Raw genomic sequence first — 21,165 nt, 5'->3', positions numbered from 1 at the left:
TTTTTAAATTTTGGTTCATTTTTATGTTTCAGAGTTTGGTGTGGCGTCCATTTTGCTAACATTATTGTTAAGGGGCCAGCAGAAGCCCGCCTAAGTGCAGGATTTTCTCTCTGCGTTGAAGACCCAATGGTGGCCTTGGGCTTTTATCTGCTCTTCGGTTGGGTTGTTGCATCTTTGACACATACCCTGTTTCCATTCTCAATTCTAGTGTGTAGTTATTGAAGTCAAATACGTACAATTTGTAATATTGGTGTTATGAATAATCAGTGAAGATTCTGAGTACTATACTCACTTTATTTGGAGAAAGTCCTACTAAATGACCTGCAAACTGTACAAACACCCCATAGGACATTATATTACGAATGGTTCCAGGTATCATCATGCCAATCTGTTAAAAATAAAATACATGCATGATTGATTGAAGTATTCGGACTGATGTTGGAAATTATAACAAAATATTGTGTCCTAAAAAATGAACAGTGCATGAAGCTATGTAAAATTAACCAACTAAACAAATGTTCTGTAATGACTATAATGTTACCTTTATCTGATTGATGGATGTAACAGCCACCTGTTCTTTACCATACTCTATCATAGATTTTCTGGCTGTCATTATCTATATATCAATTAAGGTTTCATTTTGTTTACTTCTTGGTAACCGTACTTCACTGTTATTTTTAGACTATTATGGACTTTATTTGTTATCAGTTTAAAGACTTAAACATGTACCACAAAAATGAGTTTCGTGTGAGGTAAATTTTCTCTCAATTAAGTTTTTTAAAAGTCCAACTATGATCTATTGCTCACAAATGCCACTTCTGCTATAAGTATTTGATAAACAGGAAATCGAATGAGTAATGAATGTGAATACCCATCAAAATGTTAAGCATGTAGCATGAAGCCAAGCTTCAAGGAAGCTTATATTTGTAGTTTACTTGAAAAATAAGACAAAATTTCATACATGGCCATTATGTGTTAGAACATATGATATTCAGTAAAAAGAAATTTGAGGAGCAAAGAATCTAAATACGGCCATTTTGTGTTAGAACATTTAATATTCAGTAAGGAAATTTCATGGGACAACAGGATTGACAGGGGTAAAACAGTAAAATTGCCTTCTTGGTTATTCACTATTGATTGTTTGTGGTTTTTGGATTGCTTTTCTGTTTTCTCTGTAATGTTATGTAGACAATGCTGAATTGTGAAATCGATGACAGATATTTTATCTAGTAGGTAAGATGAAGTACATGAAGTTAAATGAATATTTATTACTATTTTTTCCCATTAAAGTAAAGATTGTCTTCAAACATGGATGCCTCTGTGAGCATTGATAACACATAAAAGCATTTAATAAAGGATACAGGCATATTATTTCTACTCAGGTACATGACATTTTCTATGACATCTCCTGGATTATACATATCAAGAAGTAAATGACTGGTTTCCATGGAATCTGTCAGATGCTTTATTGGTAGAAAAGCTTGTTTTGAAGATGGTAGTTTGACATCTAGACCTGTTTCTGTTTTTCCAGTCACCTCACACTGCATAATCTGTAGAATACAAAACATGTATATAAAATCTTACATGACTACCTGTCACTAAAATTAACTCCAATTAAATCAAATATCAATTGTCCTCCTTCTTTTCTTTAATTTCAGAAAGCAATAAAGGAAACTGACATTCTTTTTTTGTCTTACAAAAAGTAGTACTAAGCTTCAATATCTATACAAATATCTGGGTAAACACTCAGATCTTAATTTCTCAAATATAAAAACTATTAAATGTTATAATAATCATTTAACAGATACAAAACCAGATTTGATATATCTTTGTTTGAGGTTTATTGGTCTGATACAATTCAGGGTATTTATGACCTTATATATTCCTAAAACAGTCATCATTTTATAATACTTAAACTGTTGAAACTTACCTGTCCGATCTTCATACCATCTTCACTTTCATCCTCTTTGGTTCCAAATGAAGATTTAGCACCAACCTAAACATACACAAATATTTTAATATTTTATTACTTTTTATCATACACTAGAAATCAGTAAAACTTTATTTCATGTTTCAGAATATAGCATGAAGTAATTAAGGTACTTTCAGGTGTCTTTAGGTAACTTTGAACTTCCCATATAATTTGAGTGTTATTCATTTAACACAGAATTCAATTTTTCAAATTTTTTTTATGTGAAGCTGGTGAATCAATGACCTTTATCGCACATATCCTTTAATTTGTAGACACAACATACAAACATTTACTCACATTAAAAGACAGAATAATTGTCTTCTTTTCTTCATTCCAAGATAAAACCTTGGCTTTCACCACCTGACCTTTAAAAAAAACTTTCTCTGGAAATTCTATGTTTTCAGTGCTCAGATGTTTCCTTGGAACCCAACCCTACAAATAGATAATGCAATGAACTTCAATACAATCAGTATATCATTTATCAGTTTCCTTTGTAAAATGGGTTTGAAAGAAATAAAAAAAAAAATATATTTCTGAAAGTTAAATTTATAATTTTTTTTTTACATTTTACAAATGAAAGGGATATTTTATTAGAGACAGTTTACATACAAGTCTTCATAACGGCAACCTAACAATTGGTGAATGCTGACAAAGGGTTGGAGGAAGAGAGTGTGATCTTCATGAGATCTTAAATAATCTAATAAACTATAATTATCATAAACATTTTTGAAATGTCTTTATTGAATATTATAGTACATAGTCATTTTGAAAGGGACATTGAGACCTTACACATCTCAAGTAGTGTGCTCATCTGGATGAGTGAGGGAAGTTGTAGGTTTCATTTCAAAACCAAAGACTATAAAATTGTCATTTTACTGTTTCTCTGCTCAGCATTCAGTTTTCTTCCAGTAAGAGTATAGACTGGTCGGCTCAGAGTCAAAATAATGTATCTAGGTTAAGAGATAATAAGTCCTGACTGTTACTGTTTAAAATCTATCATTTGTATACAGTTCAATGACGGGTTTTTTCTTATGACATGAACATCCATCCATCAATCAGTTAACTTTAGTTTGTAAACTGGTGTTGTTGGCTTGTTATATCTATAAAATTGTCTTCACATATTCTTTTTAAAATAATTAAACTGATCAATTGATTATTTGAACGATTTCTTATTTGTTATACCTTCATTCCATTAAAGAATGCTACAAGAACTCCTTTATTGGTAATCTTTGCTATGTAACCTTCTACGTCCATCCCATATTTGAGCTGATCAAAATCTGTCAGAATCGGTAACTTGGTATTCAGTAACATTTTCTTGTGTGTTAAAATTACATTTCTCTTCTTTACATCTACATTTAAAACCTAAAATGTAAAACAATTAAATGATGAAATAATATATAATTATGCAAGGCTTTTTCATATGTGAATATGTCATTGCACTTTTTCAGACATTTTCATGATGTTATTTAATTTTACAAGAGGCTATTCCATAAAAAAAGCCTTTAAGGGGATGAAAATTTCTTTTTCTTCCAGGAAAAATGAAACTCTTCATTTACATCATAATTTAGTTGTGATTGAGATTTATACAAGCATTGCCCTCACTGCCTATGAATATCTAAATAAAGTATGTTTCCATAACAATGCATATTTTTAATAAAGTAGGTTTACTACCTTCTATGTAAATGATGTGTTTTTAGTCAGCAATCTTGTCTGTGATTGCCATTATTTACTCCATAGAGTGTTTTTTTAAAGGAATTTGGCATTGATAATCTTTGGTTGTGTCTGTTGGATCTATTCACTATACACTAATGGGGATAAACAGTTTGTCAAAATGGTTAAGAAAGTTGAAGACCTCTAGGTATTGTTTTTGTTTTGTTTTTATACTATTGTAAGGTTGGTGTCTCACTGGCATATAATTCTCATCTCCTTTTTATTCCTATTTAATATTCTTGGCTTTTTAAAGTCCTTTTTATTTCACAAGAGTGCACACGCTGAAATGTCTCGCCTTCTTTACTAACAATTGATACTATGTTGATAGTCATAAATATAAAACTTTACTACAACTATCAACCTTACAATCATTCAATACACTAAATATAGTTGACCTATTGTTTATAGTTTCTAAGAAACAGACTTAACCAAGAAAACTAAACATTGACCAATGAACCATGAAAATGAGGTCAAGGTCAGATGAACCATGCCAGGCAGACATGTACACCTTACAACCAACCTATGCATTAAATATAGTTGACCTTTTGCTTATAGTATCTAAGAAACAAACTTAACCATGAAAACTTAACATTGATCAATGAACCAACAAAATGAGGTCAAGGTCAGATGATACCTGCCAGACAGACATCTACAGCTTACAATCCTTCTATACAAAAAATATAGTTGACATATTGCTTATAGTTTAAGAAAAACAGACCAAAACACAAAAAACTTAACACTGAGCAATGAACCGTGAAAATGAGGTCAAGGTCAAATAAATCCTGCAAGACTGACATGTGCATCATAAAATATTTCCATACACCAAATGTAGTTGACCTATTGCATATAGTATTAGAAAATAAATGGGGAATGTGTCCATGGGACACAGATGATGCCCCCAAAAAAATGACGCCACCAAAATTCACACTTGATCTGTGTTTTGTGGTAATAAGCATTGTGTATAATTCTCATAACATTTGGTTGAGGCAAACTAAAGTTAGAGAACAGAAACCAATTTTGGGACGTACGGACGAACAGACGGACAAGGGTAAAACTTAATGCCCCCTCCGCGACGGCGGGGGCATAATAAAAAAGACCAAAACTCAAAAACTTAACTTTGACCACTGAACCATGAAAATGAGGTCAAGATCAGATGACACCTGCCAGTTGGACATGTACACCTTACAATCATTCCATAGACCAAATATAGTAGACCTATTGCATACAGTATAAGAAAAACAGACCAAAACACAAAAACTTAACTATAGCCACTGAACCATGAAAATGAGGTCAAGGTCAAATGACACCTGCCAGTTGGACATGTACACCTTACAATCCTTCCATACACCATATATATACTAGATCTATTGCTTATAGTATCTGAGATATGGACTTGACCACCAAAACTTAACCTTGTTCACTGATCCATGAAATGAGGTCGAGGTCAAGTTAAAACTGTCTGATGGGCATGAGGACCTTGCAAGGTAAGTACATACCAAATATAGTTATCCTATTACTCATAAAAAGAGAGAAATTACCATTACAAAAAATCTTCACTTTTTTTTCAAGTAGTCACTGAACCATGAAAATGAGGTCAAGGACAATGGACATGTGATAGACGGAAACTTTGTAATATAAGGCATCTATATGCAAAGTATGAAGCATCCAGGTCTTCTGCGACAAAAGTTGTAGGCTCGACAACAAAATGGTTAATATGAATAAGAAACAGAAAACTCAAAATGTGATTCAAAAAACCCTTGGATAAAATAGGAAAACTCAACCATTCACATGGTGGAACAAAGGGACAATGACTAACATAATTCTGAATTGTCATAGGTGTATTTTTTAGGAAAGTGGTGGGTTAAACACAGAAATGTGAGATATACTAAAAATCATTTTACCCACCATTAAAATAGATTAATTTACAAACATTATTTCTTTTTTGGCAACTTCAATCATTCAATTAAAATAAATTGTTAATAAATGACTTACTCTACACTTGAGTTGTTTCCCTTCATGGAACTCTTTAACATCTCTAGTTTTGAATGTTGAATTAGCCAGATGAAGGTTTGGTATAAAGCCATGAATGTTCTGTGATAATTTGACACCAACTCCTCTCTCAACACAGGTCTCTACTGTACACTAAAATATGATAATTGCTGTATGTAATACTTAATAAATATTGTACTGTTCACTATAACATAACAATTATTGTATGTAATAATCTCTACAGTTGTTATAAAGCAGAAAAAGAACATAAAAGTAATTTAGTATTTGCAACAAATGTATCTTTAAACTATCTGAAGAACTCACCTCAATAACATCCCCTGGTACGATATCCTGTAGTGACATATACTTCTGATCTAATATACTTCTGTAATATAAAGTAACAAAAATTTACAATCAGTATCTACATGGATTTTATGTTTTCTATTTTATTCATGCAAGGCCAACATCTTAGTTAGGCAATCAAATTGTATATTATCAAAATAATTGAAAAGTGTAAACTTCGTCAAATTAAAGTATGTATAGTTGGTTACCAAATCCCTATCAAAGAATTACTTAATCTTTTTGTGACAATTATCCTTGCCCAGTGGATCTCCAATTCCATTCTTTAAATACCTAAATTGAATGGTGGTAAAATAATCAAAGAATTGTATGTCTGGCTCAAAATATTTTCTCTGACCTACACCAGTCCACTACTTTCATCAGCTTTTTTCTACAAAAGTTAAAATATAAACACAAACCAAACTACTTATGTCTTGTTGTACTTACTGTTTCAATGTAACAGTTACTAATTGGTCTATGTAGTGAAAGTCCATTACTCTACACCTAAAAGTATAAAAATATGTTTCATACAATGATAATAATTCACTTGACAGAATTTAAATACCTTGATCTGTTTAGAATGCAAATTAACACACCATAAAAGCATTTAGTTGATATAGAGCTCTTTAAAATATATTCTTCTTTACAGGGTTAAAACAGATTGGCTGTTAGCATAAATGTAAATTGTGTTTCATAGGCTTAAACTTTCCTATATTGGTGAAATCCAGCTGATAAATTGGAAAATTCTCCTGTCCTACGCTCACCTTTTCATTTAGGTTAAAATCTGTGTATTTGTAATGTATCATAACATACTCTTTACACATAATGAATCATATTTATTTTGTTCATTTTCAGTTATTTTTCATTGAATTTCTAAAAATATTGCCAAGACAGGATACAGAATAACAGAGAAAGAATAGTTAAAAAGGTCAAAAGATCTGAGTCTCCAAAAGACAAAGTGTCCTAAGACCCAATATTGAAATGGTATGAAAATTTTGTTATATCAAAATTCTCAATGAAACATTTGAAACGAAGATCTGCCACTTTTGAGTTTTAAAATGTAAATGATGTTTTTACATAATACCTGTGTTCAGATCCATGTTTGAACATACTGTGGACATCTGCAATTTTACCATCACTCAAATTCTTTATCTAAATGAAAAATAATATTATAACTAACAGATCTAACTTGTGTGAAAATTACATTCACTATTTAACCATACTTAATGAAATCAAAATCAAATTTATTGAGAATAAACAACTACATTTGTAACACAACAACAGAAAATTAAGCCAGATCCATCTTACGAATGATTGAAAATGTCATGAAAAAAAGTTAAAAAAACTTGCATTTCACTAATTATCAATGTGAATTTTCAAACACTTAAACTTGTCAGATGTCTTGTTTATTTGTTACAAATCTTCTTGACAATTATGTGCTTAAAAATTTCCTTTAACCGTTACCTTGTATACAAAATCTCATAAATAAAACAATATTGCAGTTGCATTTAAACTGTATAAATTGTGAAACAATCTGATATGTAACATACCCCACAGGTTGCTTTGATGTCTCCAGGTAATTTAAACAGAACATTATAGGTTCCTGCATTTGTTACTTCTGCATTCTCTACGATCTGACATACAGTCAGCTGACCAAACTGACCAATCACAGGCACACCTTTATATTCCACAAGGTGAGGTAGATTTGACAGCACAGCAGCTTTTGTTGTTGGATGGATGTACAGAACACATGCTTTAATCTACATCAGGATAAACAACTTAATTTATTTCATTGGTTGCAACGAAATACCATGATTTCCAAGCCAAATAAATACCGATATTTCACATGTACAGTAAACCCTGTATTTTCTCAGTCTTTAGTTTCCTATGTTGTGATTTGTATACTGCTGTGTTGTTTTTGGTTGTTTTTTGTATTTTGCTATGGTGCTGTCAGTTTTGTCTTCAACTTATGAGTTTGAATATCCCTTTGGAATGTTCCACCTCACTTTCACTCCTCTTACAACAATAGGTAGCATCAACACAAAATAAGAATGGGTAGACAAAGATATTGGTTTATGCATTCTCTTTATTATTTACAATCAGGCAATGTAATAAATAGATCCTTTAATCCAAGAAATTAAATGTCTAAGATTTTCAAGGTTGTATTATAATTCAAAAGGAAAGAAAAGCACATAAATATGTGTAATTATCACAAATATCTTATTGAAATCTTGCAAAACTAAAATACTATGCAAGAAAAAAAAACAATCAGTAAATTTCTAATGGGAGTTTCCACAGAAAAGTGGAAAGACTTAATTAGTGTTATGCTTGGTTTTTTTTAAAGAATAGATTATGTATTATCCACATCCTCTTTGCTGAAGGAAATTAAACAAATGAGTTACTTTTTCAACACAATCTTAAGTATCTTCATAGTAAATGTTGTAAGGAAGTTATGATGCAGTAAAAACTATCAATGCCTTGGTCAATTTACTTGTAACTGGTAAATTAAAAATTGCTTCAATCTTTGTCCTAGATTTACCTATTTTGAGAAATTTTTGTTTGAATGCCTGAAATTTTTTAAAAAGCTCTTGATGAAATTACAAAATTAACTGTTTGCAAGAAAACTGGTTGACAAATAAGTGACTTCTAATGATATTACCTGCTTATTTTTGAGAGCCTTGTTTGGTTTTTCTGAAAGATGTGATCTGTGAATAGTACCACCATACTGCAGAAACTTGACTGTAACACCATTATCTGTTACCTGGCAACATAATATAAACAGTCAAAAAACTTATTGGTCACATGCTCCACATGCTCTGTGTTGATTGTTTTATCAATGTCACGATCTGGTAAACGTCAGCAACATACTCAAAGTTAATTAGCTTGCCATCAACAATCACTGAGTGAAATATTATTTGTTGATAATACGTTATAGAATCGTAATAAACATAAAAAGGTGCATACAAGACTTAATTAAGTATATATGCATGCATTGGTTCAATAATTTTGATAACATTAAAATAACAAGAAACTCGTTTCATATGACTTTAACATGAAGATTAACCATCATTATTTTGATTTCTACAAGCCAATTGTTGTCTTAATAGAATATACCCTTGCTTTTTTATGTAACTCTTTCCTTTAATAGATGTATCCATAATGTAACCACTTAGAATAAAGTTATAAATTTAATGATTACCTGGTCTACTGTAGCGTTAACTTTCATTCCAGGAATTAAACTTCTAAATGGAACATCCATTTCACCACGAACCTGTAATAGTAAAAATATCAATACTGTGATAGCTTGATATCTTATATGCAGTAACTTAGTATTATATATTTATATATTCATTCCAAAGTTTTCAGCTGGAAACCACTTAGTAAATTTGGATATGAAGTATGCAAAGTGTAACTAAGTTTGTGACCTTGACCTTGTAGATATACAATCATCCTTTATTTACATTAAAATTTTATGTCAAAAGAGAAAATGTGTACCACTTAATTGTTAAAGTGATCTTTGTATAACAAGTCAAGTGTCACAAAATCAAACAAGAGATATAAATTGGGTTTAAGCCACATTTTGCCAGACCAGGACTTTTTAAAGCTCTTTTATATACAGTATGAGTATGGGATTTGCTCATAAAGTGACCTGTAATTGTTCACTTCTTTAGTCTTTATGGACAGCTGTCTCATTGGCAATCTTACCACTTCTCCTAATTTTTGTTCAAGGTCTATAATTTAATACTTGTGACATATGCATTTTTCTTTGATTTGCTGTAAGAAAAAAAAATCCTGAAAAATACCTGTAATTTTTAACCAGATACACTCTCCTCTGGATTTTACATGGTTCATGCCACTACATTTAATGTTTTCTTCTTCAGAATTTTCTAGACAAAAATGTTTGTCACCTAGCATAAGTTTAAGCTTTACTTTTTTCTCCTGATATTTACCCTCTAATAAAATCAATTGCTTGAATATGATCAAAGTTATACATTTGTATGCTTTTACCTTTGGTTGAAAAAACATATTCTTTTTTCATATTTTTTTTATTCCTAAATAAGTATTGGCTATTAAAGACAAAGAAAAAAAAAATCAAAAATACCTTTTTTTCAAGAAAATGATTATTTCCTTATAAATCAGGACAACCATAAAATACTAACTATATGTGTATATCTGTACATTAACTAAAAATGTTTAATGCTGATATTGGTAATAAAGGTATATTTGGAAGAAAGTTACTAAATCAACAAATTTTGAATGTGATGTGAGCGACATTTAAATAACCTGCTATTTCCCAAATTTACTTTGGAAACTCATTTACCGGTAATAGAGAACAAGTAAGCAAGATTTCACATGAATTGAAGAGTAGATTCAGTTATTCATTGTCATTTAAGGTAGGTTTTATTTTATCAAACTATTTTACTACATTAATCATCATATAATTGAACAAGAGGCTCTCAAGAGCCTTTGTCGCTTACCTGTATCTACTGTGTTTTTGGAAATCATGTAAAATAAGGTTAAAATCATAATAAATAGTATTAGATACCCTAATAATGATTGAGGCCAAGTTTGGTTTAATTTGGGCCCAGTAGTCAAATCAAAAGCAGGTCATCCTATTTTAATCTTACAATAGTTACTGAAGACCCCTTATCATTATTTAAATTAGTTTTCAAATTGTGACCATTTGAAATTGTTTTTTTTAACAATTTTCCCTTAAGACTTCTATAGTAAACCCCTATGTTCTATTTTTAACCATGGTGGCCATGTTGGTTGGATGACAGAGTCATTGGATACATTTTTCAATCAAGATACCTATTGAAAATTGTGGCTAAGTTTAATTCTATTTGGCCCAGTAGATTAAGTGGAGAAGATTTTTGTAAAATATTACAAAACTTTACGAAAAATTGACTATATCATAAAGGGCAATAACTCCTTAAGGGGTCAATTGACAATTTTGGTCATATTTGACATATTTGTAGATCTTACTTTGCTGAACATTATTGCTGTTTACAGTTTATCTCTATCTATAATAAAATTTAAGATAATAACCAAAAACTGCAAAATTTTATTAAAATTACCAATTCAGGGGCAGCTAACAACGGGTTCTCTGATTCGTCTGAAAATTTCAGGGCAGATAGATCTTAACCTGATGAACATTTTACCTATGTCAGATTTGCTCTAAATGCTTTAGTTTCAGAGATATAAGCCAAAAACTGCATTTCATCCCTATGTTCTATTTTTAGCCATGGCAGCCATCTTTGTTGGCAGGCTGAGTCATCGGACACATTTATTAAACTAGATACCCCAATAATGATTGTGGCCAAGTTTGGTTAAATTTGGCCCAGTAGTTGCAGAGCAGAAGATTTTTGCAAAAGTTAATGGATGACGACGACGGACGCCAAGTGATGAGAAAAGCTCACTTGGTCCATTGGGCCAGGTGAGCTAAAAAGTAATTAATGATTACATCATATTTTTTGTTGTTATCGATTAAATTTTGATTACCTGTAATAAAAAAAATTGGAGATAACAGCTTACTGTCAATTACTTTGGAAAATGTACAGGCAATATTTAGTTATTTTTTCAACTAAAAAAATCCCCAAGGACTACTAACCTCATTAGATGACAGTTTATTAGGATCTATGGTCACAGTGACAGTTCTAGATTCTCCACTTAACATGTCTAGTTTATCCTTTCCTGTTTCTACTTTACATATTATAGATTGTCCAACCATCAGAGGATATCCTGTAAAAACAAATTACTTCAGTTTTATATATCTACTATTTTCTTTGATTAGAAATCTTGATGTAGGCTTAACCTTATGATTTTGCAACTCATGCATCAGCTTGTTAATCTTCTTGTGTCATGAACAAGCTCTTAGCAGTTAATCTTGTTGTGCCATGTACAAGCTCTTAGCAGTTAATCTTGTTGTGCCATGTACAAGCTCTTAGCAGTTAATCTTGCTGTGCCATGGTGTGCCGTGTACAAGCTCTTAGCAGTTAATCTTGGTGTGCAATGTACAAGCTCTAAGCAGTAATATTAGAAAGGGAAATTTCATTATGTCATCCAACCATTAATAAAAGTTAATACCAATTCCATCCATTTTTTTGTGTAAAAGTTCATTGAAAGTACAGTTCTTTACAAAATGTTTAAGATAAAATTCTTATTTAAACTATTATCCATGGCCAAAATATATTTATAAAATATAGTGCAAAAATCGAAAAGTCATTCTTTATGCAAAATGACCACTGCTACAGGAAATTACAAAAATTGATTGGTTGTGTAAGAAATTTTATGTTTTCAATAACTTGAACAACTGCACTTGGTATTTGCAGCTTCTCTGCTAAGGCAGCTTCTCTGCTAAGCAGGGGGCATTTCGCAATAAGAGCAAAGAATGGTAGACTAAGAGTCAGGATAATGTCTATGGGAAGGGTGACATGTTTTCCTGCAGACTGTTACCATGTGAACTAGCATGTTAAAAATCCTCTCAGCATGTAGGTCTAGTACAAAGCAGAGTTTATTTTCAAAATACATTATCATGTTCTCATCCCAATATGCAATTAATTGGCCACTGGACATTAAACATTCATTCATACACCCATTCTTTATGACAACACTTACCATCGTTATGCAGCTGTATGTATCGTTCAGCATCCTTATTTTTTAGGAAAGCTTTGACTGTCTTGACTCCAAGGTCCACTACATATCCATGATCTTCCTGACTGGCAATACTACCAAACAAAACCTGTCAATGAGGAACTTCTTGTATAAAATTAAAATGGCCATGTATTTTGCAAACATTCTATGAAATGTGGATTCATTATTATTCATTTATTACTTCCTTTTGTGAATTTAGTGCGTAAAGTACACCACAAAATTAAATATTCTTGAAATTTTTTTCTTCCTCAATCCATGAAATTTGGTATCCAAGAACACGATAAAAATTAATGAATTCGAAGTGGACGTAAATAATGGACATACTATCGATCACACTGTAAATGATCACAATTTGGGTAAGAAATATTTATCAAGAGTCCAAAACAAATCCTATCCTTTATTTGCTTCACTTATATAATCATCATCACTTATATCTTTATGAAAGTAAGTTTTTTATTTATTTCAATAAATATTTGGATCCTCTTTACTGAAAATTATACTGCTATAACATGGTGTCTGTTTATCAAGACTCATTGTTCAATAAAATGGCATGGTATTCTTGTCAATTCAAAAATTATGTCCAACAGTGAAAAATTTCAGCATGAATAGTCTCTTTTCATTAGTCTTACTATGTAATTAGCAATCATCAACAGAGTTTAATGAAATACTTACTAGTCCATCCCTTATATGTGATGGTTCAAATTCCTGATTAACTGCTTTAGGATTGATGGTCAGTTTAATGGCAGTTTTTCCTTTCGTGTTCTTCCCTATATTTACTATTTTACTTGGTAGTATAGTTCCAATCTTGAATATTTCATGTAAGCTGTGAATATCCTGAGGGAAAAAAAAAAAAAAAAACTTTTATAATTAAATTTTGCACTTATATTTCAAAATTTCAATGACATCATCAACTTTTACTGTTTGACACAAAACATTAAGTCATATTTATAATACCCTTTCTCTTCAGCATGCTTCAAATGTCAAAAATCAATCAAATATTCATAGTATTCAAAATATAAAAACATGCAAATATAGAAATTTCCCTTATGTCCTTTGTCAATAATATTTCATTGTACTTATGAGAGAGTATTACTACATGTTACAATATTGAAGTAAGGTCAGTTATCTCCTAATTTCAAATGTGGAACCAGTATTATAATCATATATGCACATCCTCATGTACAATGTAGTGTACTACAACTGTGTAAAGTTTCAACAGTATCTGTCCAGATGTTAAGTGGTGTCGTGCTTGCCTCATGTTGCAGTATTGAAGTATGTAAATCATGTTACCTTCCCTTTAAGACATAGGACAGGGACGATATTCCTTTAAGCACATCCTCAAATAGTGTTCTACATTTGTATTGAGTTTAGTCAGTATCTATCGAGCCATTTAGTAGGAGTTGTGCTTACAAGAGACTTATTATCACATATTGTAATATTGAAGTAAGCTAATTTGATTACCTCCCCTTTTGCATTTTGGACCAGGATTTATTCCTTTAAGCACAGCTTCAGGTATTTTTCTACAGCAGTGTAACTTTTTATCAATATAAGTTTGGCCATGTAGGAAGAGTTGTGCTTACGAGAGACAATTACCACATACTGCTATAATAAGCAAAGTGTAAATCTGATTATCTCCCCTTTGACATTTTGGACTGGCATTACATTCTTGGATGCACATCCTCGGGTAGAGTGCTACGTGTGTAAAGTTTCATTGATATTTGTCTGGTCATTTAGGAGAAGTTTCAGTTACAAGGCAGATGGACAGATAGACCGAAGGACAGATGATTCCTACATAACCCCCTAAAAGAACAAATATTGTTTGTGGGGGTATAATCAAATATATAATTATATAAATAATAGAAAAGTGTCAATGAGACAGTAACCCCAAAAGACAATAAAACCTAATAATAATTTCTGACAATATGACTAATTTCTTTAAAGGTCAAATAGTACATTATCTGCAGTCAATGAGGTTATTAGGCCTGATAATCCATTAAATGTTATTATCACACTAATCATACATCCTTTTTCTTCTTGTTGTCTACCTAGATTGGGAAAATTTTATTTCAAACCATTAAAAAAAAGACTTGAGAATAACATCAAAACACAAATCACCAAAATTATAAAAAGTATTTACAGTTGTTACTTACTGAATCTTCAATGTCATCCTCTGTCCCACTCTGACTAGCTAGTTGTTTTAATTGGTCATGGTATGCATCAGATATATTGGTTATAGGTACTACACCAGACAGACCACCAGGCAAACTTAGTAACACTTCATAATCATGTACTTCCTTCACACAACCCAGTACTAACATGTCTGTAGATAACATCTGCAAGGTCAAATTACGCAAAGGTTTACTCAAATAAAAACATTCAAAATGTGTAATTAATATTTCTGCTGGCTTGTAGCTTAAGTTGCGTAACTAAAGTTTCTTACGTCTACTATTTAGTTTTATTTATTATCTCTCTTGGTATATGTATATGTATATGTCATGTACAAGTTGTAAAAATTTATGTACCCATTATCTTTATTTTGACGTCGTCCATATTTTACCCGGTGATACAATTTTGTCTTCAATAACAAACCAGTTTAATGGTTTACTCACAAATTTATATACTTTAACCTTGCGTTAAGTACTGAATTCTTTGGCATAAAGCTGCAAACGAGGACACTAGATATGACTAAATTCTATTTTATATTTTTCTGCCTATTCCAAGTTCTAAGGCCGCAAAATATTTTATAATATCCTTATAAAACTTTATAGAAGTGTTTTGTATAAGGCTTAAGCATGTAGTCATGCACATATGTTGTTGATAAGCTAATGTGCTTGTGTTTTCCAATCATGTTCAGATTAAAAAATACTGATAATTTGTACACGATATTTATACAGGTATATGAATGCTATGAATTGATATTAATTATGCTCTAATGAAATTGAGAAACATTTGTTTTCTAATGTGAGAAACTTTGTAACTGTAAAACATCCTGAATAGGAATTTGAAATAACATAATATCCCTCCAAAACTGTTGTAAGAAGGGATCATAAATTGGTCAAAACTTTCCAGTCTGACATTCATACAAATTCATTGAATTTTTATTTATTTCACAAGTATCTTAAAGTCCTCCACTTTAAATCTTTATTACCTTGATAGAAAGCTGCTGAATTTGGCCTGTGTTGTATTGAATAGACTTTGGATTAAACACTTTCTGTTTTTTGTTTTTCTTTTCTGTTCCCTTCTTTTCATTTCTCTTTTTTCTTTTCTGTCCTTTCTCAATTTTGGTATCATCTTCTCCAGTCTGTATTGTAAAACTGATATTATCATATCATAATATAATTGATTTTGTAAGTAAAATTTTCAACTATTTCATAACAATAACAAACTTTATAGGTAGAAAAATGTTTAAGTGTACCGTTTAGTTACATGATCCAGAGAAAGTACATTTAACTTCATGTACATTTCAAAAATCTTTGTACTAAAGCTTAAAACTAAATGAAACACATTTGGTATTGAGTCTGTGTTACTTTTGAAAAGATTGGTTTAAACTGAGCAACAAATTACAAGTTACAGTATACAAAGATTGTACTATTATGATTTGACTAGCAGGTTTTGTACCATAGGAAACCAATATAGTGATCTGTCTTCTCTCCAAAACACCTAATTCAAGTCAAGAATATATTTCCTTCTTCAAAATGTTCAATACACCAAGTTCAGATGTTTCTTATCAAATAAATTCTTTAACTGCAGTATCATAATAGTCTTTACTAGACATTTAAATGCTGTTACAACCTAATATACTTACAAACGTACAAATGATGTGTAAAATCTGGATATTAATATAATTATCAGTGAGAATTTAGAGCTCAATTCAAAAATATGCTTATCATATATATATATATATATCTTTCCGCAATTTTATTGTTTTCTGTTTAGTATTTAATTTATAATTAAGATCCATTTATTACATCGGTGATCCGTTTATTTGGCAATTGCCAATGGCAGTCAGCAGGGTTTAAGAACATCAGTTGTTCGACCTGCTAGTCAAATGCGTTTTGTTAAAATATACTTTTTCACTCATTTGGTCTTTTGGAAAATGTTGTTTGTGCTGTATTTAGACCCCTCTACCAAGACATTTGTTTTGCATGCACACGTATAAAAATTGCGGTTTTTATCCAACGCAATCATAGGTTTGAACGTTGTTTTCAATTTAGACTTGTATATATATATATATATATATATATATAGATTATGAGAATAATTATCTTGTATTTGCTATTTCTATGTCCTATCAACCTCTTCTATATATGAGGCGACTTAAAAAAAACACTGAAACAATTCTATTTCATACTTGAAATAAATCTTTCTCATCTGTTCTATTCTTTGTTTCATGACTTTGTTTCTTCGCAACTCCACCTCTTGGAAAATTTGCTTCCATATTTCTTTATTGTAAACACAGCAAAATCCAGTTAAGATTTCAGTTTTCTGAAATAAAAAATGCACTTGAATTATATTTCTGTAGGTCCTGCCATGCATGAAAACTTTTCCATATGTATAGTCTGTTTGTACTCTTGAGTAAATTTTTTATTCAAACATGTCAACTTTTTCATATAGGTAAAGATGAACCTTATCTGTTAGGAAGCTAGTCATTTCGTACCTAAATTTATCAATTCTTACCCAACATTTTCTGTGTTGTACCCACTAATGTGTTACCATGTGCAAAATGCATACACCATTTCCTATCAAATAGCAGATAGACTAAATACTTGTTTCCTTTTTGAATAATATATTTTGCAAATCATTGAATTTTTAACCAATTTTTAACAATTGAAAAAAGGAAAAACTCTTTTATAAAGCCTCATATAAAATGAATTATATTAAATGGATTAATGTATTATTGGTCCAGTCAACAATGTAAAATATGTTATCAAACTTTTTGAGATGTCATTTTTTTTAAATAAATATTGTAACATAAGCAGTGAACATGGTAAAATGCTTCCCCTTTATTGAATGGACCTTGATGTTCAGTATATCTGTTAATAATTTTTAAGCTTCCAGCAAAAAAATTGATCTAATGACCATGGTTGGTTTGATTAAGCAGTACATGGAAACTTTAAACCTTTTATTTACACAGTTGTTTTTGCCAGAAAACATAATGCAAAAAGACACAAACTGATAAAATCTTGAAAAGGAAGCCATGAATTTTTATGTTTGCATAATAATTTGCACCCAAGTGACCAATCAAACATTGTGTCAAAGCACTTGCTATGGAATCTTCATTTTGCAAAATAACGGACAACCAATTGATCTCATTTCTTAAGACTGACTCCATATTTCTTTATTTCATTTTGAATAAGCATCACTGCATGAAAGATTTGCAACTGGATAATAAGCCAGCAATAATCAACCAAATTAACATGTATTTTAGTATAAAATATGAATAAACAGACATCAATGAGACAGTTTTTAAAAACACAAAGTGACACATTCAAATCTTCCATATAGTACAAAATGATATGCATATAGTCCAAATGATTATGACCTCTTGAACATGTTGAAAGGCTATTCTATTTTGTTGCTTTGACACCTTACTGTGATGTCATAACGCTGAAGTTTGGTGCAAAAATTTTATACATAAAGTGAAGCAACTTGAGTAGAAATCAGCTAAACCTTTTAATAAAGCAGTAAATTCTCTCTCAAAGTCCAACTGAAAAAATGATTTCGGCGTTATGACGTTGCAGTAAGGCTTCAAAGCAAAAAAAAAAAGCCTTTCAAGATGTCATAATTTTTTGGACTAGCAGTGTTCTCCCCAGGCCGTTTTAGCGTTGCGGCACCGAGACGCTATATTTTTTTCCCGTGATGCTATAATATTTTTCTTGTCTCTATATCACAAAACCATGTCCTAAATTTTGAACTTTCATCTAATTACGGCTTGTGATCATAAAAATGATATCATCTTTAATTGTAATCCCTTCAAGTCCGACAATAGAGGCAATTTAGAGTGATTAAATAGGTGTTAATTGCCCTTTGGGTGAAAACTGAATGGATACGAATACCCCAAGCTGACACTTGTGACATGACTAATACCACGTGGTCCAATCTCCAACATGGAGAAATTTAATCAGAAAATCAAAAAACAATTCGAAATCTACGTTTGCATAATCCAAATTCAAAGATACAAACGATTTCTCTCTTTAAAAAAGAGGTTAGGTCGTATATTTTTACAACTTTTAAATAAAATGCTTCGCTGAGCGCAGCCTGATACGACCGCAGAGGTCGAACCCTGAACAGTTGGGGCAAATTTGGACACAATATTCAAGCTTGATACTGTCTGAATTTGGATTGTAATCAAATTTTTGACATAATATAGGTTTCTGACACAAAATAAATGTGGCCAAAGATCTTTTAAATCCATTGCGCAATACTGTTTAATTGAAGATTTCTTCTTGAAACTTTTCAAAAATTCGAAATTTTAAAAATTTTGAAAAAAAAATATGAATCCCTTAAAAAAAATTGGGAAAAAAATCCCCCCCCCCCCCCCCCAACTTTTTGAAACCCTCCTTGGAGCAATAACCCCAAAACTCAATCCCAGCCTTCCCTTTGTAGTATGGAACCTTGTAGTACAATTTCAGAGAGATCCATACACTTACACACAAGTTATTGTCCGGAAACTAGAAAAATGCTTGTTTTTGGCCCTTTTTTGGCCACTAATTCCTACATGTTTGGGGCAATTATCCCCAAACTCAATCCCAGCCTTCCCTTTGTTATATGGAACCTTGTGGTACAATGTCAGAGAGATCCATACACTTACACACAAGTTATTGTCTGGAAACTAGAAAAATGCTTGTTTTTGGCCCCTTTTTGGCCCTTAATTCCTAAACTGTTGGCCCCATAACCCCTAAAATGAATTCCAACCTTCTACTTGTGGTATTAAACATTGTGGTACAATTTCAGAGCAATCGAAATACTTATACACAAGTTATTATCCTGAAACTAGAAAAATGCTTGTTTTGGGCCCCTAATTCCTAAACAGTTGGGACCATCATCCCCAAAATCAATCCCAACCTTCCTTTTGTGGTATTGAACCTTCTTAAAATTTTCATAAAGATCCATTCACTTAAACTAAAGTTATTGTCCGGAAACCAATGTGTCTTCAGACGACGACATCATACGATCCCAAAAAATTTTTTGCAGTCGTATAAAAATTACTTTCTTTCATTTCCGGTATCTATATAGTTAATCGAGAGCGTACATGCCGTATATTAAACTTTTTTATTTTGAGTTAAATAAGTTTGATACTTCTTTAGTATAATTGGCTTTAGTTAATGTTTCATCCATTTAATGCATTAAAAGCGTCATATGCATTCCCAATCTCTTGTCAAACATTGTTTATTTTTGTATATTTTTCTTCTGCTGCCATTGAAATATTTGTATAAACTACGGATCGAAACCGGACCAGATATGTCAAAATTCCGCATTTTTACTATAATAATTACAGATGCACACATGGCACAATAGACAGAAAAAATGATCACAAAAAAGAAAACTACGCATTCCACATGCATTAAAAGACTATTTATTAGATATCTTTGATAAATGTATTCTTTTTCAAAATGCATTGTTTTAATATACTGACTAAAGTAGCTTAACTTTGTTAAAAAAATATATCATTTTGATATATAAAAGAAACAACTGTGACTAATTCACTGAGTATCATGAAACAATGAATTTCATAGACATGATAGAGAAAAAAAGTTTTTTTTATTGAAATTTTATTGCTATATGATACTTTCTCTTCCCTTTTTATATAAAAACCAGTTCTTTTTTTTTTGCTAGATATTTAGTATTGTATATATACAGGTTGCACTATAATAACCCCTTCATTTAGTTGAGTAGGTAGGGTAACTGGAACCACACATATATTTTTATTTGGCCCAAGAGGAAAAAAATAATTCTGTAACTACATGTATAAATGAATATAGAAAACATAATTTGAAACAACTGTTATGATGGTTATAGTTTAATTGTATTCTCAGTTATGAATTGAACAATATAAACATATATAACAATAAAATGCTCCGCTGGGCACAGCTTGATAGGACCGCAGAGGTCGAACCCTGAACAGTTGGGGCAAGTATGGACACAACATTCAAGCTTGATACAGCTCTGAATTTGGATTGTGATTAAATATTTGACACAGCATAGGTTTCTGACACAGAATGAATGTGGTCTTATAAGAACTTAAAATTTTTTAATTTACCTATTATGGTCCAATATCCAAAATCTAAATACATGGTTAGATTCAGCACATCAAAGAATCCAAAGAATTCAATTTTTGATGAAATCAAACAAAGTTTAATTTTGGACCCTTTTGACCTCAATGTGGACCAATTTGATAACGGGGCCCAAAAATCAAAATACATGGTTAGATTCAGCATATCAAAGAACCCCATATATTCAATTTTTGTTGAAATCAAACAAAGTTTAATTTTGGACCTCAA

At 31.1% G+C, this 21,165-nt stretch overlaps 1 protein-coding gene across 1 annotated transcript in view; it reads right to left on the bottom strand.

Annotated features, from left to right (window-relative positions):
* The window catches only part of LOC127733881 (protein RRP5 homolog), a 49,261-nt gene that overhangs the window by 26,091 nt on the left and 2,005 nt on the right, over positions 1 to 21,165 (bottom strand). Inside the window, exons 2-20 of the mRNA XM_052243328.1 lie at positions 17,016 to 17,149; positions 15,813 to 15,965; positions 14,815 to 14,997; positions 13,337 to 13,498; positions 12,629 to 12,752; positions 11,622 to 11,752; positions 9,210 to 9,281; positions 8,670 to 8,771; positions 7,561 to 7,770; positions 7,095 to 7,162; positions 6,458 to 6,514; positions 5,996 to 6,056; positions 5,675 to 5,824; positions 3,155 to 3,334; positions 2,270 to 2,404; positions 1,931 to 1,996; positions 1,362 to 1,550; positions 542 to 616; positions 293 to 388 (exon numbers count right to left, since the gene is read on the bottom strand). Of these exons, the coding sequence (XP_052099288.1) occupies positions 293 to 388; positions 542 to 616; positions 1,362 to 1,550; positions 1,931 to 1,996; positions 2,270 to 2,404; positions 3,155 to 3,334; positions 5,675 to 5,824; positions 5,996 to 6,056; positions 6,458 to 6,514; positions 7,095 to 7,162; positions 7,561 to 7,770; positions 8,670 to 8,771; positions 9,210 to 9,281; positions 11,622 to 11,752; positions 12,629 to 12,752; positions 13,337 to 13,498; positions 14,815 to 14,997; positions 15,813 to 15,965; positions 17,016 to 17,102 (2,301 nt within the window). The 5' untranslated portion in view covers positions 17,103 to 17,149. The remainder of the gene's footprint in view (positions 1 to 292; positions 389 to 541; positions 617 to 1,361; positions 1,551 to 1,930; positions 1,997 to 2,269; positions 2,405 to 3,154; positions 3,335 to 5,674; positions 5,825 to 5,995; positions 6,057 to 6,457; positions 6,515 to 7,094; positions 7,163 to 7,560; positions 7,771 to 8,669; positions 8,772 to 9,209; positions 9,282 to 11,621; positions 11,753 to 12,628; positions 12,753 to 13,336; positions 13,499 to 14,814; positions 14,998 to 15,812; positions 15,966 to 17,015; positions 17,150 to 21,165) is intronic.

Source organism: Mytilus californianus, unplaced genomic scaffold (assembly GCF_021869535.1).
Source record: "Mytilus californianus isolate M0D057914Y unplaced genomic scaffold, xbMytCali1.0.p SCAF_3, whole genome shotgun sequence".
Classification (NCBI taxonomy): Eukaryota; Metazoa; Mollusca; class Bivalvia; order Mytilida; family Mytilidae; genus Mytilus; species Mytilus californianus.
The sequence above is the reverse complement of the archived record's forward strand: the minus strand, read 5'-3'. Positions and strand labels throughout refer to the sequence as shown.